The 27,043-nt window shown below is 40.8% G+C and overlaps 1 protein-coding gene across 1 annotated transcript in view; it reads left to right on the forward strand.

Moving 5' to 3' along the window:
* The first annotated feature begins 20,221 nt into the window (after window positions 1–20,221).
* gukh (NHS actin remodeling regulator GUK-holder) overlaps window positions 20,222–27,043 on the forward strand; it is a 31,409-nt gene continuing 24,587 nt past the window's right edge. Inside the window, exons 1-2 of the mRNA XM_017911821.1 lie at window positions 20,222–20,425; window positions 26,804–26,970. Of these exons, the coding sequence (XP_017767310.1) occupies window positions 20,351–20,425; window positions 26,804–26,970 (242 nt within the window). The 5' untranslated portion in view covers window positions 20,222–20,350. The remainder of the gene's footprint in view (window positions 20,426–26,803; window positions 26,971–27,043) is intronic.

The raw sequence follows: 27,043 nt of genomic DNA on the forward strand, positions 1-27,043 counted from the left end.
GGAATTTTTTGTCCAGTTTTATGACATCCAGGCAAATAAAAAAGGTATTATTTCGAAACGTGATAGCAAGTTTTGATATTGGATCATTATGATGTTAAATCCATCGTCAAAATCTGACGGTATCAATTTATTTTTTACTTCTGAACGCAATTATATGTTTAGTCTACAATTTTATTTTCAAACATTGAAATGACGTATAATACAGGCTCTCCTACCAATTTTGCTCAATTTGACCATGACGTTAATACATTTTTCATAACAAATAGCATAGGCAACTTTTAAAATAATAGTCTCAGTACTTTTATATTCGTTATAATTCCATTTTCGACTCCATTGTACAAACCATTGCCTCCAGACTATGTCTTTCTGTCAATCTTAGGACATTCGTAAGTAATTCAATTTATTCTTTAAAATGGCAAAAATATTCCACGTGAACGGAATTGTTAGAACAATTTTCGTATATATACCTACAATCATTAACGCCAGAATTGAAATGCATTCTTTATTTTTATTCGCTGAATCCTATAAGTAATAAGCCAGTAGAGTCTCCGTTTGCAGTCTCATATACCACTGCAGATTCTCGACTTACCGACCTATTAATGAAAGGCGTATCTGTATTTTTCGTGCCAGTTCAATTGACCAAAGAAAAATTAGGAAGAAGGAAAAATATTTCGAAAGCTGTGTTAGGATCGATTAATGTCGTTTACGCCGGTCGACTATGCGCGGCAGATCGGTCAGAAAATTGAGGCCGTCTAATTCTGTCAATAGAGAGATATTCTTACGGTGAATGCGGTGCTTGCGGCGAGACCGCAAGGCACACAGTCATAATGAAGCTTCCTTTAATTAATTTCTTTTGCTCCTTTATATCTCGTTTCAACGATATCGTAAAAGTAATCAGTCTTGTCCGATGTGGCTCTCATTAGGTATTCATTATGATCTAGAAATAACGCGTTCCTCGTATCCTAGTTCTTGTTAAAATCATTACACCCAGGGCTGAGTCACTATTATGCTTCATGGAAATCTGCTACGAGGCGTGTCGGAGGGATCTTCCTTTTCCTTCGCGCTTTCCGCCACTGGCTCTGCTCCAGGTATCAAAATTGCTCCTTGTCGGAGCTATTTTTGCTTATTAACGCGGGGAAAGATATTACATCCTCGAATAGGCAAAAGTTTCGCGTGTGTAGATATTTCTTGCTCTATTTCCAAGCACCAGCTAAATGCTAAAAATCGAATATCACGGACATATTACGGCATACCTTAATGCTACGAGCGCAGATGGATAAAAGTATTTTCTTAATAGCTGCTAATTATATTTAGCACAGTTTCTCTAAGTTATTTAAATATTCCGTAGAATTTCGAAACGGATCGTTTTCGAGTATGCGCAGAATTATTATACGAGACGTTGATTATTATAGTCGAGGTAATAGTATAATAATTTACTTTTATCCATACGCGGTGAATATAAGCTGCCGGTAATTTTCATGGGTATATTCACCAGCCTCTTAATATTCTTTACGCGCTTAATTTGCGGTATTAAATTGTGTAATTACGAAATCATCGAGTGGTTTAACTGAATTTAACGTTTTGAACTTTCAATGCCAAAAGCTAATTATTTTCTCTCTAAAATGCAGAGTTCCGTTAATTTGTTTTTAAATATAACGAAGTATAATTATATTTATTTAGCTCTGAGGTATGTATAATTATGGATTATGAGCCCTCGATTTCTTTTCTATTTCCTTCATCATCGAGAAAGAGCAGAATGCGGTATACAGGGTGTGCTCTAAAGTCTTCTCACAATCACACAGTTGGTATAAATATGAAATAATGTTATATAAACATAGATTGCATTAATCAAGAGTTAAAATACGACACGTGAGGAACGATTAATTATTACTGATACACGACAAGAATCGATTAATATAATTAGCATCTATTTTAAAATGTTCCAAATTTTTCATACTGTACAAAGTTCATTTTGATATCGTTTTGATTCAATGACTCAATCATCGACACGCGGTACCGGTTCAACGCGCTTTTTATTTCATCAATTTTTCCTCCAGTTTTCTTCCCGTATCAAATTTTATGGAATTGAATAGGATAATATCGAGAATAAAAATATCGTTTCTTAGCATGTTATATATTTACGTTAATTTTTGCACGAACTTTTCGACAAACTATGTTTCCATACAATTTTTATCTTATTATACGCATATAAGGTATCAATTAAGTTGGACCAAGAAGATTATACCACCCTGTATTTATGTGATAGGAAATTCAAGTGCGTATTGAAAACCCTAAAAATACGTATAAATAGAATTCTTATCGCGAAAGAGTGCCACGTCTAAATTTGAAATGACGAAGAAAGTAGGTATAATTAGATTAGCTTTATCTGGTTTTAATATTATCTTAAACCATAAAGAATTCCTTCGGTCGGATGAAAATGACTTTGATCATTTAAAAGTACACAAAAACTAACCTACTTTCCGGAAAGTAGGCTGCGTTTATCTCTCTCCTTCCTATTACCGACCATTAGCCAGCATTTAGAGATACAATCTGATCGTGTCTCTGCATCCTATACGGTTAAAATAAAAAGTCGATATTTTTCACTCGACTTTGCGCCACAGTGACCCAATCTCCACGGAAGCGACTCCGAGGAACCATGCATCCTCTCGTCTCTTCACTGACAGCTTTCGAATCAACGCCGAGCAAAGCGTAAACATTTCCGTAACACCGTACGACAGACGGAACGGAAACTGACGTTGACGTGACGCAAGATTTATTTCATAATTTCCGGTTCGAGGATGCATCCGCTGTGCGCGCGCGCGACCCAATTTTCCATTCTCAAGCGTGTGTCTAGACCAGCGAGATAAGGATTTCCTTCTTTTTGCGCTCGCCGCTCGCAGCGCGTTCTTGCTCGAGGCCAGAAAGCTTGAAAAATCGCGCATAGTCATTATAAACTGGAGGAACCCATTGGACCTGTATCGCCATTATAAATGGCCGTCTAACGAAGCATTCTGGCATCACGTAGCAATACGTTTCTCTATCCGAGAGCGAACGAAAGCTGCTTAAGCCGTCAAAGAGACATTTTCCTCGAACTGCTCGTTAATCGTGATGGTCTTAAGGCAGCCTAGAGAGGAGCAGGGGAGGCTAAATGAAGGAGAGAGACTCCCTCTCGAATGCAATTCCTCTCGTACTGAATACACGATACCATATGCACTATACTCGGTTGCATCGAGGGTCAGTGTACTGTGTGGGCTGGAACTAAAAGTCACGACACACGTATACACCGGCATAATACGTCGAAGATTGTATTTCATCGGAAAAAGGAGAGTTAAGAAGAACGCCGGTATATGCAACTAACGTTCTCCGTCGTGGAATGTCGTCTGCGGCGTTGCTTTCTCACTCTGGCCACACGGACCAGTATATGGGTACCGTAACTCTCGAACATTGTTGGGACAGGGACTCGAATTTGAACAGTGTCGCATACCCGTTAGCATTGTCGCGATCCCGACAGCCATCGGGATATTAGGCATGGAAGCAGTCCGCGGGATCGTTTTCCATGTAAATACGTATCGGGTGTTGCTGAGAGCTGAGATTGTCGAGAGCTAGTAAGGTTAGGGTATTTAGCGGATTCAGGGGATGCGATTATGCCGCATTACCAGTTACCGAGTTTAGGTTTGATTCATTTCGATGGCCCTCTAATCTGCCGAGTAGCTCAAATGATTATCTTCATTCGTATTTCATCTTCCTTCTTCGTTATTCTTTTATTTTTATATTTTGCCTGAATATCCTAACCTAATTGGGATTTCTAGGAAATAATATAATTTGCGTCGTTAATTTATTATTTAATTTAATCGATTAGTATAATTCGGAACGGAACAAAGGAACGCATATTTAGCTCTCCACGCGATATACACCGATAACCACGAAGAGCTACAGTTTTCACCTGGTAGTATAGTTTCTTTAGTTTTATAATTTTCATAATTTTATGGCTTTTATAACTCTTCGATGCAGGAGAAAATTGGCAACTGTGATTTCTTGCTTCACCATTTTTATTTGACACAGTGACATTAAAAAATTAAATCGTATGCACGTTCCAATACATTAACTGCATAAAACGTGTAATAATGACCAAGTCATCGTCGTCTGTGACCCACCATTCGAGGCTTCAGGCAATTCCCCATGGGAAACGTTGCTTTTTAGGCAGAAATATCTTGATCTTGCGTCGACTTTCGTTTTTCTCTCATTATCTTCGTGTTTTAACGTGCCATACATTCTTCGTCTTCTCCCGTCCCTATAAATTACAGTCTAGCTGGTGCAGCGTGAGTAAGTGATTAGAGAGTGATTAAGATAAAAAGTACGTTGATGGGAATACGGAGAATTTCTATTGCGGAGGGCTAGACCACTAACAAGGTGTAAATTGTGGACTGAATCACTGCTCAGGTTGTACGACGGTGCATACACGGCGATCCATTTATCGTTGCTAATTTCGAAAAGAAAAAGATCTTCGACCACGTGCTTCCAGTATGCAAAATTCCGAATATTTAAACAATCAGGTCTAAAGCACTCTAAATATTTCTTTTCCAAATTCGAAAGAAATTTCTAAATCCTTTCCTGGCGACGTTCACTCTATTTTTAAAATTGCTCGTGTCATGACCTAGTCAGTTGCTTTCCAGCCACTCGTACCGATTACGTCCATTCGATATTCGTGGTTTCCCGATTTAAATTCACGAATATTTCACGATATTCCAAAATCGATTTTCCTAATAAAAGATGGGGATATAAACGTACAACCAGATTTGCAATATGCATTTCTCTTTTCCAACCAAGCAAGTACAGCGTTTCCTGTTATAATTAACAGATGAACTCGTTACAGAGTATCACAAATTTCTTAAAGAAGAAAAGGAAAACGTAGAAGAAAGAAGACCAAGCAATAATTCCTAATCGCGAAAAGAATGCCAAATAAAATTGTGTATCAAAAAATTTTACGGAAAATGCATGACAATGAAAATTCATGATTTTTACATACGCAATCATATGTAAAAAGTGTAATTAATTAAATATTTTATTTGTAAAAATAATATATGCTTGATTATTTTATTATAAATCAAAGGTTACGTTGCGAATTATTTCCTTTAATAAATTAAGAATTTTTTTCTAGAAATCAACGTTTATTTTGTAAGGCGTCATTTGACCCCTTATGGTAAGAGAAGGTATGTGTGAAGTACCGGTACGTTTAGTGTTAATCCAAAATGGTGCCATTCGCCTTCGTCTTTTTAGCTAAAAAGCGTAAATGTTTGTTTCGCTTGTCTAGAAACATTATCGGTGCAAGTTTCATTAATTTTCTTCTCTTTTCAACTTCCTCTTTCTCAACTTTTTCCACGATTGCTCCCGTGCTGCAACGCTCACCAGAAGATAATCTACGCGTATCCGTTAACTGGAAACCCGAGTTGCCGCGGACCTTCCTATTACACGTTGCATCGCAAAAATCGTGCACCTGACTCGTTGGCGCGATAGGAGGACGGCGAACGGGTCCGAGGGAAAATAAGTTACGTTAGCTGGGCTGCGTTAACAATGGTTACGCAGGTTGCCTTCGTGCAGGCTCGTTACACGCGCGAAGCGAACGAAGAAGGAGCGCGTCCACAGGCTTTATCTTCAATTAACCGAAGTCTAAACAGCGTTAATAGTACAATGCACTTCCTGCGGACCGTCGTTGCTGCCGGTCGTCGCAATCAACGCCGCGTTGCTTCTTCAAAGGAACCTCTTGTTGGTGTTCTCCAGCTGGAACCCCGCCCTCTTACGCCGATCGCCGCCGGCATTAATTACCGTTCCCGTATCGTACGTGCTTCCTATAGGTCACTTAGAACGAGTTGTTAATCTTCGACGCGATTGCCGGCCAATTTCCCGCGAGATACGTCATTTCGTTATCAGCGAAACGCTCTGGGGCCCCCGTTCGATTGTTTCGCGGCCAGGCAAGGTCGATCCGCGGATATGGCTGGCGTTTATTTAACGCGCTAAGGAAATTAATCTTCCACGGGACACGGCTGAATGACGCGTTACCAGCACGCACACACCGCGCTGGCTTTGATTTATGATCAATTTTTCCAGCCTGGAATCGAGGCTCCACGGTGTTGAAACATCGCGATGTGGGTGGGAGCAAGAGTGCTTCGCTTAACTCGGTCTCACCGTCGGATCTGCGATTCCGCGAAGTCTTTCTAGAAGCGTTGCGCTAGCAGAGGACTCGTCTTGATCTTAATTCGATCGAAAACGAGTATAGGGAGAGTCGTAGATATCGAGGGAGTGGATCTTGGACCTAGAAATAATATAGATTCGCGTACGCGAGATGGCTTGCACTCGTTTCGAGGAAGGGTATCGCAGGAAGATGCCATTGTATGATTCACGGTAGCACCAGGCAATTTGCACATACGAATCGTCACGAGCAGATCGCGACTTCCATGATCGTTTGACGAGCGCAATCATATTCTATGGTCCAAGGACCAATTATTCAGCTTTGACGATTTGCATACGGAACGCATCGAATGTTTATCTATAATGAGAATCTTCTAGTATCGTCAACGAAGATCGTTAAAATCGGCTCGTCTACGATCACGTTAATTAAGGGCTCGAGGATTTCGCGTTTAATAAACCACGGTGAAAGACGATTTCGTAGGAACTCCATGTCGCGTTGGTAGCGTTCCTCTTTTTTCCTTCTTGCCGATGGCCCGCGCGTTTCTTAACCCTGCGCTCCATTGTGATGTTATCGGTCGATCTTGGATTTCCAGTCATGTCAACCAGCCAGGCCAGACAATCTGATAGAACCTTATTGTCTCTCTGCCGTCCTCGCTTCGTATGGTTACACGGTTTGCCTTTTTTAGGTCGCAATAAAACCAGACAGAGTGTAATCAAGATTTATGACACAGCCACGGCCACGAGGGACCCGATGATATTGAACTTTTAAGCGTGTACGCCTTCGGTAATTATCCGGGGAAATTAATACGTCAGAAAGGGGTTGTTGCGTGTAAGCGTTTAGAATAAGATTAATACAATTTTCGAAACCGTAGTCGACGAGAGCATTTAAGATCTACATCAATTTCCATTAGAGCTTGTTACGTTCGCTGCAACGTATAACGATTTGTAAGTATCGGGGTAATACGTTTTACCTTGAAAGTACTTATTTCCAATTCAAAGACGATTTTTCACTTGAAAGTTACATCTGTGTTTAAGATTAATTGGCTTACTTGCGTTTTGGATTATTGGGTTAATTGGCTTGGAGAAAAGAAAATAGATTAACGCTAGATTTACGGATGTTAATTATATACCTATTTTTACCTTAGTGAGCCAATTTGACTCGTACAAGGAAATAGTTCCAAATCAATTTAAATGAAAGATTTATTATTAAAACATACATTAAAAATATTTTTTACATATAAACTCTATTTTTGAAATACATTTTCCGCAAACACTTCCATTACATTTAACACAAAGGCTCTTACATCTATTTTTATTACACGATTCTTGAACTTGACAATTCTCTCGTGCAGTATGAATTTTTGTCAATGGAATGTAAGTGTTCTCGACATCTTCTTTATATTTACTTCTTAGCTCTTCAGCCAATTGGAAAATAAAGTCTTTTCTTGAAATATTTACTCGAGTGGTCTCTTTATGTAGAATCCAGGCATCGATAGCTGCTAAATCTGAAATGCTATAGAAAATTTGTAGTGGCCATCTGCGAGAGCCTGCTTTAACGCTATATTTTCGGGCCATTTCATCAAATATATCCACGCCATACTTGACGTTATTATAAAATGTCACTGTTTCCGGAATAAATTTCTTATTTTTCTCAATTATTATATTTTTATATTTCAAACTTAGTAATAAAACTTTCTTATTAGGCTTGCTTTTGTAAATGCAAACCGCAAGTTGTCCAGGCCTGATGTAAGCTATAAATTTCATGTTCTATGCGATTGACTGTTAAATTATTTTACGAGTCAAATTGGCTCAGTCCGTAAATCTAGTGTTAAGAATCAGATCTTTAAATCTCTATGTCTCGAAAGCGTTATTTTACACGTGTATCGTGGTAGAATTTTATTTTGTCATTGTCATTACACTTCCACGAAGCAACACGTTCATACCACTTACCGGTAACTCTAATAAATCGTTTCTTGCAATGAGACAGTAATTCGTTTGTAGATGTATGACATTGCACGATGGAAGAAAAATTCGAAATCTCGTTAACAGAAATCGCGATAAAAAAATCAATCTTCGAGGCTAACGAAACAAAATGGTTAAGGATGGGGATATTAATCCAAAATTGACGCAGAATCGTGTAGCGAGTAACGATACAGATATATTTTCATCAGCCTCTCGATACACTCGTTCGAACGTGGTCGTAAACTCGAAGTTATCCGAATTCTACATGACGCTCTTACGAGCCATAAAGTCTCGTTTCGGTTTGGCATTAACGAGGTCTCTTTTTCGCGCGTGTTGCCTGTTAGAAATATACCATGCATTTATTCACCCTTGTCAGCTAGGTTTCTCCATAGATCCTGTTTCAGTCGCCACGCTCGCACGTTTCTAATTGCTACGTGTTTATTGATAACGTAACACGTTTTGCTGCTATCAATCTTTTCGCGTAATCGCAGCGCCATATATACCATAGGCTCTCTATCGTTTTTTGGTACATCGACGTTGCAATAATTGCCGACAGCATTGTTTTTACTCTTGTTGCTTTCGCGGTTTAATTTGCCATTTATATCGTGTTTCGGGATTAAATCGCATTCGGTGTTGATGAATGGCGACGAATGTGAAAGTATCAAATAATTCCTGTACTTTTACTTGTCCTACGCGATTTGCTTAACGTGTTCATTGGGCACGTCGTGAGTCCGATTTCTCGACCTCGGAACGTTAATCAGACATCGCGAAATTTTACGGAACGTTTGTATTAATTTACGAATAAAATATGGGTTAATTTTTATAATACTAATAATTATTTTCGAGGCATAATACATGGAATGAAAATTCAATAAAAGCGTGGAACGGAATTGGGGATAAATTATATAAGGAGTCTATCCATTATATAATTTATATTTGTGTTCACGGTAATAGGGTGTAATGGATTTTAGTGGCTATATTTTGTATAGAGCGGAACGCTACTAACGAAACAGAAATAAATGTAACAACCTCCTTCCTTTTCCAAGACGTCTTCAAATTCATTAGACGCAGACTTCACTCGCTACGTTAGCTTGAAGCTCTTTCTTTGGAACTCTTTCTCTGAAACTCTCATTCACCACGCACCATTCGCTCTTAAGAAGACTCACCCCTTCACAAGTATGTGGTCACACTTGTAGAGCTGCCACTTAAGGTTTTGCCTACATGTGCACTTCTATAATTCTAGGTTTCAAATAGCCACACATCATTCCTGAAAGTTAATTTGCATGGAATTGTTAAACAACTAATTTCAAGGAAATTCGCATACGAATACGCATGGAAAAGAAATTTAAAGCACACAAATGTTTCATACAACATAATTTCAATAAATTTGTCTCAAATTATTATTTCATTCTTATATTATTATTTACCATCTTCAATTTTTGTAATGAGGCTTCTTCCTATCCATTTGTAAATCATTTATAAATCTTACGTTATAAATATTCTTATAGTAACAACAAAAAGGGAGGAATTTTAATAGCAGTATACAAAAAATTCATATAGAAATAAAGTAAAAAGTATAAAGTAGGATACGAACATTTTTTATTGTAACTTTATTGCATGGCGATAATTTTAATTCGTAGTAACTATTTTGGAAGTCTTGCTCATTGATTCCAGTCTCGTACAGATAATAAATTCGATAAATTCCTTGAGGTTTGCTAGGAGAAAAATCTGGGAAGCCAGGGAACATTTGTGATCCTGCCAGCCTTTTCGTGGAGCTATAAATTAGTCTTCTCACGACAGCGATATTCTGCCAAGTAATCGTACTTCCTGGATATTTTGATGAACGCTGATCCTAAAAGATGCGACGGTTTTTCTGAATGATAAGAAAATCTGCCAGCTTTAGTGAAATGTTGCCCCGCTCCGTTACGAGGAAGCCAAATTTATGTCCTGGCAAAAAGTGAAGGATCACGACGTCGGTTACCGAGCATTCGTCGGAATCTTGAAGGTTCTTGCATAAGAATATCGGTATAATCGAGAAATTTTAAGCAAAGGACCTCTTTCAACTTCCTTTTCCACGAAAAATCAATCTTTTCTCTGCGCAATATTCTTGTTCGAAACCTAATACACAGGGTAGGTCATGTAACGTGACTGCTTCGATTATCTTCGATTATTTAGTTACTCGAGAAGCAGTAAAAAATTATTTTGTCAAAAATAGGAAATGAAAGACTAACGGGAAGATGATGATATTTGATTCCGCTTAATTTTGAAATGTATTAAATATAAAATCGTCAAAGTGGTCCCCTTTGACAGTCCACCCTGTACATTTCACGAGGTTTTAAAAATTTTCTTTGACAGTCTTAAAGCGAAGTTCTCCCTGTAACATTAAGTACCATTTCAATTACGGTAAATATTAAAATAATTCGCCCACAGTTCCCAGGATATGTGCAGCTCGCGAATGCTATTAATTTGGTCCTACATCAGCAGCGATACGAGTGCTTCGAATACTTCTTCGCTGATCGTTACTCTAGTTAGGTATACTTGGCGTAATTGGCAGAAAATTGCAGGGCGGAAAAAGTCGTATTCAGTATCAATTACGACCAATGCCTCGTTCCCTTTTGTTTACCCCGTGTCGCGGTGTTTTTGTCTACGTTAAACTGATCGGTATCATCAGTGACTGTGACGATATGCGCGTTAGAAGGTAGGAAAAAAAGGAAAGACGAGGGAAAGAAAGAAACAATCACCGCGCGCAATCTTTAGACACGATCTTTTTGTTGCGAGCAATTCATTTTTCTCGGTCGACCGAGCGATCCGAGAAACGATTAAGATTCCATCGAGCTGGATCCCGAGGAGGAGGCAAGGTCACGAAAGAGGGAAAAGGGAGAAAAAAAGGTGGCAAGGGCGAGCGTTCGTTTGCCTAGAAGAGGGTCAGGTGAAACGTCTACCTGTGGCTGACAGTTGTAGACACAGGTCCTCTAAAACGAAGGAAATCCATTGGAGCATCGTGATCGGTTGGTGAATGGCGCGAACAGAGATCCTCCTCTGGCAGAGGTTGCGCGCGCGCGCACGCGTGCACGCGGTGGGGCCACGCGGTTTTCGTTTTGCTCGTTTTTCGTGGTCCCTGTCGGGCCTTGCAGGACCTGTACGAGGACTGGTCCGCGATCTACCGTAACCGCATTCCTCCTTACCTCACTTTGCCCCTCGCACATCCCTTCCTCGCTTCTCTTCAGCCGCTTCAGGTGACTTTGTCTTCCTCTCTCCTTCCGTCCCTCTATCCTCTCCGCTCTCCCTTCTCGCTGTTCCACGCAGCCCTTTCGCTCGTCCCCTCCTCGTCTTTTTCACGAAACCACTTTTCTCGTCGCTTTTATTCAGCCGTTCCCGATGTTACCTCTTTCCCAAAAAAATTTCCCTCTTCATCGGCCGCCCCTGCTCACCCTTTCCTCCTTCCCTCTTTCCATGGCTTCTCTTTTTTCAACGAACGCTCCGGACAAAAGAGCTCGAGTTCCGAAACGTACTCGCCGTGGAACTTCAGAGCAGAGGCCCACACCGGACTTGTTTTACCCGCAATTACACGGAGTCCCGAAGCCGCACGGCTCGCTGTTTACCCGACTACGAATACTCGCACCGTGCGATGTCCATCAAGGAGTCCGCGTCCGCGTGCTCCTGCCATCCGTCAGTGTTTCGCATCCCGGGAAAGGGTGGACGCGTGTCGCGGGTTACATCTCCGTGCGCGTTCACCGTTCGGGTGATCGTGGTCCTTAATGGTTCCATGTCGTAAAACGGGTGTCTGGTTACGCAGCATCGACGGAAATTGACGGTAGCCTGTTTTGGGTGGATATCGGGGATTCCAGCCTCGATTGTATTTCTCGCTGGAGCGTAACGTACAGGGTGTATATTCGCTGGTGCCTCTCGCCAGTCGTGGACGCTAACGATCCAAGGCTCGGGATCGATCGTTCGATGGAAAGAATGGTACTCGGACTTTCTATGTGGGACGAATACTACGGAGTGTTTGAGGTTTCGTATATTTCAAAATTCTGTGTACAGGTATAGCGACGGATTTAGATGGCAGTTATGAGACTATATCTGTCTAGAATGTTTCGAAGATAGTGTTTATGATTTATAGGGGAAAGTCGTGGACACCATTCGAAGTTAGATATATAAACGAAGCGGAGAATATTTTAATCCGTAACTATGCTCGATGTCTATGTATTAACGATCAATAATTCTACTAAAGAGAAGTAACGAATTAAATTCCTTGTTGCTCCGTTTTCTCTCATAAACCGTGAATATTGAAAGTACCTAATCTCAAATTTCTGAGCTACGTTTTCATCTTTCGCGGTGCTTTAATAAGAAATTAGTAACTTAATAGTAAGATAGTGAATTTTGGAAGTTTTACATTCATCGTGTCACGTAAAGGTTAGACGCGACTTTTATTAGCAGTCTGGTTGATCTGTTATACGATATTATAGTTATTACAGGATATAGTTGCTTTAAGTCTAATTTTCTATAATTAAGAATTATTTTATTAAATTGTCGTAGGTGTTTAACTCGTGAAATATTCGAATTTTTCGCAATCTGTATGACAAAGATATTTAGGAGTTGACTAATCCAAGAGATTAAATTTCATTTTTTCGCAAGAAGAGTCGCATCCACGTTCGACTCCATCGTCGTTCACCTTATCACCGAGGATCTGCATCGGATGCTGGAAAAAATTGAATGAACAGAGGGTATATAGCTTTTACGGCTCACTCGTAACCGGTATGAAGTGAAAATTTATGCAATTCCATTTACAAAATATCTCGATTAATCTTCGGACTATCGGAGCTGCGACGTTGGAGCAGAGAAATTCTAAGAAATTATCGACGCCTGGGTCGAAATTATTTGTACGCCGAATGATATACGCGCCTCGCGTACCATAAGCGATATCGCTAATTGCAGCTGTTCGATGGTTCCGACTCTGTGATTAACCAGCTCGTTTAGACGCCACCAGCGGAATATATGCAAATTTCGGATCGTTTAGCTCGACTACTTCCGACAGGTCGCAGAAACGAGCCCAGGCATGTTTACACCGGCGGGCTATAGAGCCATTTTAACGAGATGCATTCAAAATCTTTAAACGATCGCTTTGAAAAGTGCGACGGCCGGCCGACGAATTTATGACTGCAAATAACAGGTGCCAGCCGCATGTCTTAGTCGCGCATCACCTTCCTTTCATCGTCGTTAAGTGTAAACATCGCTTTTATGCAACGATCAACGCGCCACGAGTGTGCAACTTTCGCATAAAGTCTTCGAATTTTAACGTATACGCGCGTGCAACGTCGTTTGGTTACATCATACGAAGATCCAGCCAGTGATACCACGAGTAGCAGCCTCCGACACAACGGTGGCTGAATATTCATTCACTCGCCGCGCAAAATTTCATCCCTGTCCCGAAACAATTTCACCGCTATTTACCAACTCTATACTTATTCGTCCGATACATTTTTTCGCTACAAGTTCTTCCAGTTCTTTTCCTCCATTTTCTTTGAACAACTCTAAAACTCCAAACTTTCCCAATCTCTTCCCACAGACGAGCAATTTCAGCGATCCCGATCACCCATCGCCGCTTTTGTCGCTACATTCGCTGGTCGAAATTTGGAAAAAATTCGTGTCACGGATCAGCGTGCGATATTTTTTCAAACGGACACACCTACGTCCCGTCTTCTCGCTTCGCGTTCCACGTGATCCCTAAATCAACCCATACAACACGAGTCATCGCTTATCACATTATCATCCGCTTCGATCGACCGTGCGTTGGCTAACGCATACCAACTGTGTCCCGTTCCACCAGCCACAGGGTCAAAAACCGGAGTCCACAGCACGCGTTTCTGTCAATGCGATCCGCGCACGCGTTCGACCGAGGCTGCGACTGCTTTTCCAGCCGTCGGCGTCCCGATAGGATCTCCGTTTCGCGCGTCAACGACATAGATCGACGCACGGCGTCGCCGCACGCTAGCCGCGTTTCCGCCGATTCGGATCGTTGGCGGCGCGAGCCGGCGCGTTTAAGATCGATGCAAGAGTCGATTTCGCCGCGCTAGACCATGCCAGTTAGAACAGTAAATTTCTACGTTCGCGTACATGGCCGGTAACCATGAATTACGCGCCTCCTGATATCTTGGTTTGAGCAGTTTCAGCTGAAGGCGGCCGAGGCAACCGGTGAACCGGCCTGTCGGCCTCTGTGAAGGTCCGCGCGAGCGGCCCTTCGGGCCACTTTGCATAGCCAAGGCTCATCGGCTACGCCGGACCTCCCACAGGCCGACTGGCTCTTCACCATCGGAAATCTCCCTTCTACTCCACCTCCGTCTTCTCCCTTTATTCTCCTCTCCGCTGGCTAGCTAGCCAGCTAGTCGGGCCTCCTCCTCGTTTCTTCTGCTCGTTTGGTGATCGACGATTTTAGTCGCCAGAGTAGAGGGAAGAGAGATCGTTTCTCCTTGAGTTTGCCAATTTTTATGGTACGTTCACTGTGTCGAGGATCCGTGGGATTGTTATTGGAAGTGCTGCTGCAGGAGATTGGTTTGTAGTGAAAGAGGAAAGTGACTGCGTGGGTGAAAGGTTAAAGTAGTAGGAATTACTGTTGGGATCTGCGTGTACTTAAGTTTCAGAGTGTATGTAGACTAATAATATCGACAACGTTGTTCCTTTTTATTTCACAGCAATTAGATGGAGTTTCAATTGGAATTGCATTGTCCAAGTAGGAGTGTGAATTTTTCTGAAGCAGATATAACTTTCACTATGGCTTCCCCGTTTTTATAAATTTACGAATTAAATAGGGTAACTGAAGAAATTGGTATTACTATTTGCACAGTAGGTCTGTTAACTATCGCGTATTATAATATCCGATGATTAATAAAACGGATGCAAAAGTGGACACTTGATATAAGCTTTTCATCTCTTTTCTAGAAATTTTTATTTTATTTACCCTGCAAACTAACGTACAAATGGAAATCGTCTGTTTTGTAACACGTTTGTTGTCTTCTTAACCATTTTGAAATTGGATTACGTTAAATCGTTAATAAGTGTATGTTAGCTGCGGATTTTGTCAGAGTCTTAACCTTTTTGCAAACGAGTCAAGCTCTTTCTAACACCTGCTGCCATTTTCTAACAAGATTTGCCACGCTCGATGAGAAATATTTATGGATTTCGATTCTTAACAAGAAGTAAAGAATATTCCTTCGTGCCAAGACCCAAACTGTTGATGCAATTCGAAAACAGCCTTACGACAATTTCCTCCGACGTTGCTATTTTTGTTACCCTTTCTATTTCGACTTGGATTATTTGCAACGCCATTCGGAATGCATCGATCGAGTTCAGAGGAAATATTGCATCAAACGTTCAATTGGAGGCCTATTATTCAACCGTAGAGTCGAACCATGGCTACCAGCGTATGCAACTATCACCAACAGATATATACACTAGTATTTCCAGTCATATTTCTATTCTCATGACCGAGCAACCTGTGCAGCCGACCTTGACTCGTAACTCGCTCTCTTCTGGCGTCTGTAAAAAGTACCATCGTCCAGCCCTCTTTTGCTAACAGCCGTGACGCGCTTAATGCCATTCCCCGTGCATTTATCGAGCCAAGTGTCTAGGCTCCGTGCTATGCCACGAAGTGCACAGTGTCCCTTTGACGTGAGCAATATTGAATCGTTAAACGATTATACGAGATGGTTCGTACGGCTGTAAGAAAGAATGCGGTCTCATTTGTCTTATCGATGTCAGGAAAAACTGCTCGGGCTGATTTGCAAGAGCAAATGACAGTGGTTTGGTCGTGTTTTTCTCAACGGTGTGCCAATGCAGGGTGGAAACGAAGGTTTTCTATGCAGTTTCAAAATAGGGTTGAAGAGATCGCGAGGAATACTTGATCACGGTGTTTACACCTTTTTCTTCCCCGAGAAAGTGTTTAGCTTCACGAGATATTGAATCGAGCAATGTCTCGCGTTATCTACCCGATGCTTTATTTTTCCCTTTTTACGTATTTTACATTTGCCGTCTAAACCGAACGTCGTGCAATCATCCTGTTTATCGTATATAACACCTTGTTCGATTAATATACCTGGACGGCCTGAATTTTCAAACTTTCTCACCGTTTTGACAATTTTTACAGCCAAGAAATTGCGAATGGCATACGAATGATTCTTAACGTTATTGGATTTTAAAAGTAGCGATATTTATCTTATTTCTAATGCACTTTAAAATATGCAAATTCCTTTCCCAGTGACTCGGTTTATATTTGCAAATCGAATGAAAATTATTTAGGTTAGCCAAGTTTCCTTGCATAATTTACATTTCCTCCAAATGGTAATATCAGAACGATACCAGGTATCTCGATTTCTTAATCGCTTCCTGCACGCATCCTATTTATTTATCAAGCTTTAGCAGCTATGAAACTTTGAACTTTAAATGTTACAACGCCGTGTAACTTTTGCAGTACCGCGTAATTTCTGTTCGTGAAATTTCTCGATCTTCTACTTCGCGTACGCGTGAGTACACTAACCTAAGATAAGAAAATTATCCCGCAGGATTACGTGTAAAGGAACAACGTACCGGCATTCGCAACAGTTTCTTTCGTCACGCGTACTTTCATCGGCTCGAGTCAATTTTGTTTATCTCTGTCTGTTCCACGGATCCCGTTGACGCGAAGTAAATGCAATCCGTAAATGTGAGCGTGTATCTACTTCCGAAGTTACGGACTGTTAGCGAGAAATACTTCACAGGCGGTTGTATCGAATCAGACTGGTTCGGAATCCGGTACTTCCCTTCGAGCCGAACGTGCAACCATCACGTTTGTGTTTATACACTGTGGCACAAATGCCCGCAGCAATCGTGCGATATTACCACCTTTTGCCACGACAAACCGTTAAGAGAACTCTTAATTCATTGAAACGCCGTGGAGGCCAGTTACCGTATACAAGTTCCCTGATAATGAAACTTGTTCTCGTACTTGTTTCCATTGCGTCATGTCTATCGCGCAAATATCGAATAATCGATTAGCCGTATTCTTTATTGACATTGAAATTCTCTGCCTACAGATGACAAGTAGAGTACAATAATAGATACATTTTTTATACTCGCGGCAAAAATTGTGAAAATTTCATAGATTTCTTATTTTTGCATCAACCTATCTTGATATTTTCGAATTTTCTTATGGCAGGATATCAAATTGTATTTTTTGCTCTGTTTTCCGTATGGAACTATAAAATCAAGAATTTTATGTGAATAATGTAGGGAAACATGGTAACAAAATAAATTCTAAATAAATTCTGATATATAGGTTGTCTTATTAAAATGAGCAAAACTTTCATATTTTTATGTGTACAATTCGAATATGCAACAAAAAATATCACGTTCTATTTGAAAAGGTCGATTTCCGATGTGAAAATTCTATTTCCGGTTGATACCGAAAATTGCAACTACCACCATTCGATAGAGCATACCCAAATTAGCTATTAAAATACTTTTTTCTTTTTTCAATAAAGATCATTCTTCCATATATAAGTAGAAGGGAATGGGTAATCTAAGACACCCTGTATAACATAGGACTATTTCTATTTCCAATCTATTTTTCTTAATTTTATGTGGCAGTATTATTAAGTGATGCACTATTCATCCTATTTACCAAGTATTACGCTATGCTAATTTTTACAAAAACTTGCACAATCGAATTTAATACAGTACGTATTGCTGATAATATCAAATTTCTCAGAGATATAATCACGAAGCTATTCTTATCACTTAATAAAACTGTATTTTTTCAAAATTCTGCAAAATTGTACAAAATTTTGCACAATTTTAGAGTTCTACAAAATTCCACAAAGTTCCGTAATAATTTATTACATTTAATACCGTGGTAAACTCTCGTAACGGAGTTTACCACATTTTGAAAGACTCGAAGGGCCCACTAGACATTTGGCAGGAGGAAAAAGAAAGTTTTCGCGTGGACGATCGGCGGCGTTTGTCATGTCCCGGGAACATCGGGCCCAACAAGCGACTCCAACCGAAATCCGTGTTCCCTTGGATTCATCTGGGACGCGAGGGAGAGATTGAATGCTGCGTTTCTATCAAAAGAGTGCACGACCCTATCGCGTGGCTGGAACAATGCCGATTGACCCTTCGCGTTATTGTGCAAAACAAAACAAGAACAACGGAAAGGAACAACAAGGAGCACGCGATAATGGGCACAATCCACAGTGACACGAAGGAACACGCGGCATTGTCCGGACGCACGAATCGTTCACCGACCGTCCGAAAAGAGTCAGCAATTAAACGTATAACGAAACTAATCGCGACAGAACGCTGTTTACGCTCGCGCATTGTTTTACCACAATAATCTCCCACGAGGAGGATGAAAGCGAAAAAGCATGATTCACCTCCCGTGAGATTCGATGGTGAATGCCTGGTGACACGATTTCACATGGACCTCATCGCTGTCGGGTGTAATTGCTAATTTTGTTGCTTTGTACGGGACACTGGGAAAGGGATCTCTGAGATCTTGAGAGATCATGATGTACTCGTGGATTCGAGCAGAGAAGGTCAACACTGAGACTCCTGATCCCATTAATCAGGTTCTCCTAGTCCTAGGATCTTTCATTTTTCCTGAAGATACAAAATGCGTGTGATGGAACATAAGCAAATTATACTGAAATAAATTTCTTCTATGGACATTTAAAATTATTATTCCTTATTTCGTAATAGTTAGAATTGTACTATTTAACACTAGGTTTACGGACGCTATCTGTATACATATTTCTAAGGACAGCTGTCAAATTGACAGGCAAAGGAAACCACGTGCCTTTTTTTTTAACGATTAGTTTAATTTGAAAAAAATTATATATTATATTAATAGTCTTAATGTAAGTTGACTAAATCTGTTATCGTCGTATAATTGGAGCAACCTTTCCTTCAAATTGACGGGTTCCGTAAATCTAGTGTTAATTATAATAGTTTAGCGATGGTCAACTAGGTATGGAATATTTATAAATTTAGAGAATGATTGTTGAATGATTGGAAATTTTTTATTTCCATAGCACATTCTGTAGTTCGATAAAAAGTAGTCGAGTAATTGCGAAATTAATGCAAATAATTATTGACTATGACTCGACAAACCCAGCGAGCTTCTAGGTGGAATGAAATTCTTGGAATCCTAGTTTTGATCAATATGGGATCTAAAATCAGTCCCAATTTTTTATTTGGTTACCTGGGTCCTTGGAAGAACTAGCTTATTATGCACGGTAAAATTACACGAAACAAACAGAAAATATTGATAATAAAAATAAACAGATACTCGTGAATCTCTTTCATAACTTCATTAATATTAATAATTTTCTATTATGCGCAATCCTTTTTCTTAATTTTAAATAAGAATTCCTTCTTCCTCGTTTTGCTTTCCTCGCGAATACGAGATGACACGTTGTTCCGGAGGAAAAGAAGTTTAGGACCTATCTCGAATAAGCTTTCTTCAGTCTACTTAGCGAGTACTATACCGCCTCGGTCTAAATCTTCTTATTTAACACCGCGTATCGTTAGATCTGTTTCATAGGATGCGAGTGAAAGTAGAGTCGTTGTATTATGTTTCAATTCGACGACAGTGCACGATGTTTATTAAAAGGTTTAGCTTTTAGTTTGAGGTGTGTCACGGTCGAAACCGCCGGAAGTGTCAAATTAAATGTGACCCCGGAGGAAATGAAACATGAGATATGTTCTTTTGATTTAATTGTTACACGCTCACTGACACGAGCTGAAATTATGGTCGTTTACTGTACCGTATGCTGACGAGGACTATCAGTCTAGATTACTACACCGACGATTGAAATTGTTCATGCAACTCATGCTCAGGGTAATATTTTTGCAGAAAAAGCACGTTTCAATCGCCGAGATAACTGTAATACAATTTGTCATTGAAGATGAAAGATTGGAAATACTTTGTTACGTTAATTATTCGATTTTTCATTGATCGTCTGTCACGATTCTGAGAACGTTTCGTAATGTTACAGCGGAATCGGATATTTGCACGTTCGCGGCGAGAACGGAGCATTTTCACATCGTTAACAAACCATCGACGGCGCTGTTCACATCGAACACCAGACCGAAAGCCTTGAGGGAATTATACGAGGCTGCCGCTATAGTCGCTGTCAGAAGTTTGGATAGCCTGAGAAGGGATGGCAGCTCCATGGATATGTTCCTCTGCACGCCCGTCCTTGGCAAGAGAAGGCGAGACCAAAGTCTCGACATCGAATCCAGGATCGTAAGTATATACGTATTCCCCTGTTGTGTGTTCGTGTGTGCACGCGTGTGTGCTCGCATGAAACTGCAACGACGTTTTCATTTAGATACGGATTATCGGATTAACGATTCGTCCTGGCCCATAATTATTTCATTCTTACCATGTACCAGCTCGTGTATCGCATAATAACAATTGTAATTGAACTGCTCTCGGCAATTGTGCACGTGTTTCGGAGGATTAAAATTGCTGCTTTTGGCGGAAATGTGTGAATTTATCATTGAAGTAAATTAGGTAGAGGAGGTGTTATTAAATCGTAATGGTCGTTGAAGTTTGGCAACTTTGAATATCGAGGGCTGTTGAGATGAAAAATTACGTAACTGTGCTCACTCGGCTTTCGTGATTCGTATGGTCTTATTTTAGATATATTTTTTAGTTGTAGATATTTCGTTTGGTTGGTACAATTGTTTCGTTTAGAACGAGCGATATACGCTTTAATTAGTGCCCGAATTCAATCGTGATGCGGTGAAATATGTATCTAAAGCTTGTAATTATTCGAACGTTAATGGCTCTGCTTGTATAATTACTATTTGAGTCGATAATTTTAATTTCGAAGTACTTCCCGGTGTCGCAGGAACACAAAACAAAGTAAAATTCATTTATTTTATTCGAAAATTGTTGATTGCCACTTGTACGCATTTGAAATTGCTGTAAAGTCGATGTTTAAATAGCATGTAATTGTTAAACATTTCTTAATCGATATTTTTAAAGGAAATACGAGAATTTCAATTATTTCTTCAATCATTGATATTTATGGCAATAAAAACAGAATAAATATGGGTGAGTAAACGTGTCGTGATCTTTGAATAATCGTTTTGTCGTATTGGACAGAACGAGGAGCCATTATTTACAAATATTTCTGCAGAAATTGAAATTCATTGGGCGACTCGAGTTTTCGATTTCAAACCTATGCAACTCTCGATGATAAATTTGTTTAAAATGATGTCCAACTGGAGCATTTTTCCATTTCCGAAGAAATAAAGGTCTTCTTACTTCTTCAAACATATATCGAATATAGTTTCAGTAGATTTTACAACTGTTTTCTAACATCAGGAAGATTGAAAGTAAAAATATAGTTATCTCGTCATAGCTGATCGAAGATTTTAATCGTTCCCTTCAAGCTGTGATTATAACCTTCATTTTACGAATGGAACTAGGCGAATAATTTCATCAAAAGTCCATGATAAATTAAACAAATTAAACGGTTACTCCGTGATCTGCATCCTAATCCGTATACATCTAATCTACATCATGATCTACACTCGACTGACACGCGACTTTCTCAACGTATTTTCCCTTAATTAATACCACGGCAGATTCCACGGAGACTTCCAACGATATCTTGCTCTAACGCAACGATACACCTGTGCGAATCACGAACATGATCAGAACGTAGGCACGAAAGGATTGAATTTAGCTAAGCTGCGAGTTTCGTATCTACGGGACCTGGTACATAATCCCATTGGTATGGCCACGTTACGATAGGACAGCTCCACATAAGCAGGTTCAATGGGAGATGTCATGGGAAGCCAGGGAGATGCATCGAATCCTACACGGTGGTCCCTGTCGGGTGCATGAACCGCACTATAATGATACGTATCGTTCCCTCGCATTGGCGTTTCGTTAATGCATCAGTCTCTTAATAACGCACGACCCGCTGTCTGCGACTTCTATGATCCCTCGTGATTTACTCTTATTAGTGGCGATTATCGAGAACGTATCATCTCTGTTGTTCACTTTCATTCCACTGTTAATTAGCGTCGTTATTAAAGCAAGATCCGGTGAACTTTGAATACTCGATCATTCATTTTTAATCGCAAAGAGGAACATGGAGTCGATACGATTTTTCAGGTGTTTACTTTAATGATCCGTGTGTTCCCTTATGCATCCACGATAATTGGTAATAAGCAGAAGTATCATCGAATTACAACTAATTCGAGATATTTTTGTTAAGGTACTCGTGTAATGGACATGGTAGCAATTTATACGATTATTTATTTAACTCGTAATTTTATTTATTTAAATTTCTATACCGTAGTATAATATATTTCGTGTCTAATTATCTTCTATTGGAGCTGGTCGTTACAACTTCCATCGTCATGCCCAAATAGACAATTATTGTACCTATTCGCGTGTGTGTGTTACACACGCGATCCGACTCATCGATCAAGAAACGAAAGCCACATTTTTTTCGTAGAATCCGTCTAACCACCTGGCTACGAGTCAAATTGAACACGGTCATGCACGTATACCGATTCGCCTCTTCGTATTTCCGTTTCGGTTCGAGGATCGACTATTCCCTCGTCTCGCGCTGCTGCCACCCCGTAAGTTCCAGGCCGATTTTACGAAATGGAATTGGAACTCGTTTCATTGCCCTGTCAAACGGTTAAATCACTCGGTGCCGCGACCGAGCCATAAATCCGCTACTCGTATTACAGCTCTCCAGCCTGGCACGCACGACTACCGCCATTAACAATCGGCCATTATCGAAAGTCAATTAACCCTCGTCCATTCCAAGGATTTCCAAGCCAGGAAATTTCGGTCGACAGCCCCTTTCTCCCATTTCGGTAAACTTATCGAGAAACTCCTCGATCATCGATTTCAGTGACGTCGAGACATGTCACAGACTTCATCTTGCACATCTTTTACTCTGCATGTAACATACGACAAAGTCTAGTATCAGTTATGTTAATCCCTTCCCGTGCTTTAACGAGTCTGACTCGTGATGAAGATTTTGGGCCAAACATGATTATCACGAACTAGACTCGTGAACAGAACATTTTTCTAAATATAGTTTTGAAGCTGTCATCTATTATAAAATGTAATATATTTATAATATTTATAAAAGGAAAAAGGATTAGAGTTTACTTTCGCAATAGTACTATCGCGTAAAACTGACTATATCACGCGTATTTACATTTTGGCTCGTATTGCAATTCCTTTCTAGCATCAGTCTGGTCTGTTTACCACACGTTGACGCCCACCGTTTGGGCCCGGATTTCGTCGAGCTAAATGGCACGGGAAGTAGTTAATTCAGGTGATGAGGGTGCTTTTCAAAAAGTTGAACGTCATTATCTGTCTTTCCTTACACATTTCTCGTTCCATGATCCGGTTCTCCACTATCGTGACAAGAAGGCGTTTTACGATATCGATAAATAGATCCAAGACTAGGACGAGACTTCCGGCGCCTGTCGAGGGAAGAGGAAATTAGAGCTGAATTACCGATTTTTCCTACCGATGTTCGAAGGTTCTCCGAAGAATCATCGTAGCTCGATGCAAACGCGAGTCTTTGCCATCAGGTCCTCTCTTCTTTTCTCTTCTTTTCCCATCTTATACCAAGCATCTTTTAATTCAACACGGATTAAATTCCGCTGTACAATCAAACCGGGATGCGTAGAGAACGCGATACTCGAAGAACCAGGTGACTCGGTGGCAGAGTTATTCATCTCGTGCTGATCCTCCGCTGAGTCGTGACGCCATACGGATGAGGTAGTAAACACTCACGTTGGTAAATACTCTGAAAAGGCTTCCATCGCGTTGAAGTGGAGCTGGAACGGAAAGAAGGGAACGTCCCGTTCTATCTGCTGGATAATTCCTTTCTCCGTTCTCCGATACGGGTGCAACGTAGTTCAAATGCGCGATAAAAAGATAACCCTCTCGTTCGCGTCGGAGAAATCGGTTATCAGGGTTACGCTCGATAGATAAAAATGGCCGAGGAATTAATGGGTCGCCGACGGAAGACGCGTCCTTGTCGAGTCCTTGATACTTGAACTGCGGAGTTCACGCGAACGACCTTATCAACGTGTTCGGGTTTGGAAATAAGGATTCCGATTAGACTCTAGTTCTTTGAAAACCGAGAGACTCGAAAAAATAGAGTAGCTCAAAAGAAACCGAGTTTCGAGTAGTTGGAAAGAACCAATCATCTCCAAGAGGTTATAGAATCGCTATACTTTGTTCAGCAAGAACTGGCAGAGTTTATTAACGTCTGCATATGAGCAACGTGTGAAGAGATCAGGTTTGAAACACCATTTTTTAATTCATACACACTGGGAAAGGAGAAGCTGATCTCTGAGCATTGACGTTTGACAGCCACTGATCACTGTACTTCCTGCCTTGTCACGTCGAAAGGAGTATGGACGATCTCTTTTAGACACAACGCATCGACGACACACGTATACAGCCTGAAAGTGGCTCGAAGCAATTCGAATTACTCGATTCTCCATCCGTTTTCTGCGTTCGAGTACTCTACTCGTGGTCAGTTCGGTTATCCGAGCCGAGTAAAACTCAGCTCGCTTGCTTCGAGTATTTCTCATCTTTATTTGGATCACGTGAGGATTTATCGAGCACCCGATACACGCGTCCTTCGAGGGAAGGCTACGCTGTAACAGGTTGCCAGTCAGTTATACACGTTTCTTCTTCCTCGCGAAGGAACTCCTGCGGCGATAGTCCTGCCGCCTTTCTCCAGTTCCCGTGGGCTACCTGCTTCGTTAATAGAGTCCGAAGAATCGGGGACTGACCGGAGGCTGACGTTGCTAGATCGCGTCGGGAAGTCCGCTCTTGTGATTTTAAAGATCGCGTATCGCGCGTTGCTAATCGCCCTAATTTCTTTGGACGTTAATCAACGTGATTTCGCTCTGCTAACGAAGCGTGCGCGTTTTGTGCTTCGTTTCTGGTGCCATCTCCGGCTGCATGCACCGCGAAATAGATGTCCGAGGTGAGTAAGATAAGTCGGGATTATAGGCACACGTTCGATGGACCGATAGCGATTACACAGAGGAGCACGGTGTTCTAATATCATCTGGGAATACATCTCATACGTGCATCTATACAACTGACATGTACCTGTAAAAATTAACTATTTCTGCAGATTACGAATCTTTATAACCAAGGTCCATTTGTACTTTGCTCCTGTTAGTTGCTTTGGTTGCATGATTCACGACATAGACCTACGAAATGAATAGGATGAAATCAGAGATGAAATTATAGATACGTGCTGGATAAATTGATAGTGACAGAGGAATAAAGTATCGAATTAGCGTATAGTTGGAATTTTTGTGTTTAACGTTGCATCTCTATTGTCATTACTAACTACTATTTGTTAATTCGCTTCTAACAGTAATAATATTAATAATAATTACAGTAACAATAATTATTTCTCGTGATACTATGTATCATGTAATATCACAGTGTATAACATTTTTATACGCTGTTTCTTGGAAAAGGAATTTTTATAGAGCTATATTATTTGAAATATAAACGAATGCATAGCGATGTTCGATTTTGACAACATTCGACGAGTTCAATTAATCAACGAAAATAGAACACGAAGGGAAAAGATTTGTCGCCGACGTTCTATCGTCTACGATCAACGATTCGTAGAAACGATGCATCTCGAAATGTATTTTAACTCCATTCACATTAATACCGGTTTCGTACGACAGATGCACATTTATACTGCTGTCATATCAATGTTCGTTACGTGCTGCTTGGAACGGGAATATTCGATATGTCACGAAAGTTAATAACGTTAAAAGCTCGGGGAATGATCGTTTATGAGAAACAGCATCTGGTGTCTTTGATGCGTTGAGTCATCAAACGATAGTCTCGACGATTTCCTTTTTCCTCTTTCCTAATAGAAAGAAATCGATTAGTTTTTAATAAGGTCTACGCACACCTTTCCGCGCGAGATATCTATTTAGATAGCTGTTATGTCAATCGCTAAACGTATCGTTGTCGAAACCTAAATACACGATAGACAACTTTGCGTACCTGTCATTGGGTATTAAGAAAAATATCGCGTTTACATGGATAACTGGCATTTTTCTAACTACATTTCACCGTGCGTCTAATCGACACGCAGTCTGGGTGCGTTACACTTACACGATCTTGCGTAATTTTTCCGAAAGCCGATACATCGTGAGCCAACTATCGAAAGGGTGAAATGGGGGTTTGGCTGGTAAGCCACGAGCCGGTTCGCGAGGATCGGGAGCGTAAAAAATGGTCGATCCATTTTCACCTGGTTTGCAAGGAGTACACATCCCGCTAGAAAAGGGCCAGACTGAAACACAATCCGTTCCGTATTCCGTGCGTGAAAGCCGCTTGGTCACGAGGTGACATCCGACAATGCTTGTGCCCACGCAGCGCCGTAGTGCGTAAAACACGTCGGTTGCTTTTCGCCGCAGCATCGAGTTTCTTAGAAACAGAAGCGATGTAGTAGTGGTAGCCTTCCTTGTTGTAATACCGTTGGTTGGTACGTTGGTTGGTACGTTGGTTGGTCCGTTGGCAAGAGAATCGAAGGAGGAAGTCCGGTGACTTTGTTTCACGTATAATTCGTCGTTACAGCCGGCCGCTATCGAGGATCTACGAAGATGGACATCCACGGAGGCGCTCGGGGACGTTACTGTACCACCGGATTGCATGTCCAGGATCCTCGGAGATACAACGACCGACGACGCCGTCGATCACAAGCTTCCAAGCCCCGAGGAACAGGTTCAAGCCGTCGCTCTGAAGTAAGCAAGAAATTTATGCCACCGTAAAGATAATGGATACGAGCGGGTAAACTTTTATCGATCGGCCCGATTG

This window comes from Eufriesea mexicana, unplaced genomic scaffold (assembly GCF_001483705.2).
Source record: "Eufriesea mexicana isolate 0111107269 unplaced genomic scaffold, ASM148370v2 scaffold337, whole genome shotgun sequence".
NCBI classification, from domain to species: domain Eukaryota; kingdom Metazoa; phylum Arthropoda; class Insecta; order Hymenoptera; family Apidae; genus Eufriesea; species Eufriesea mexicana.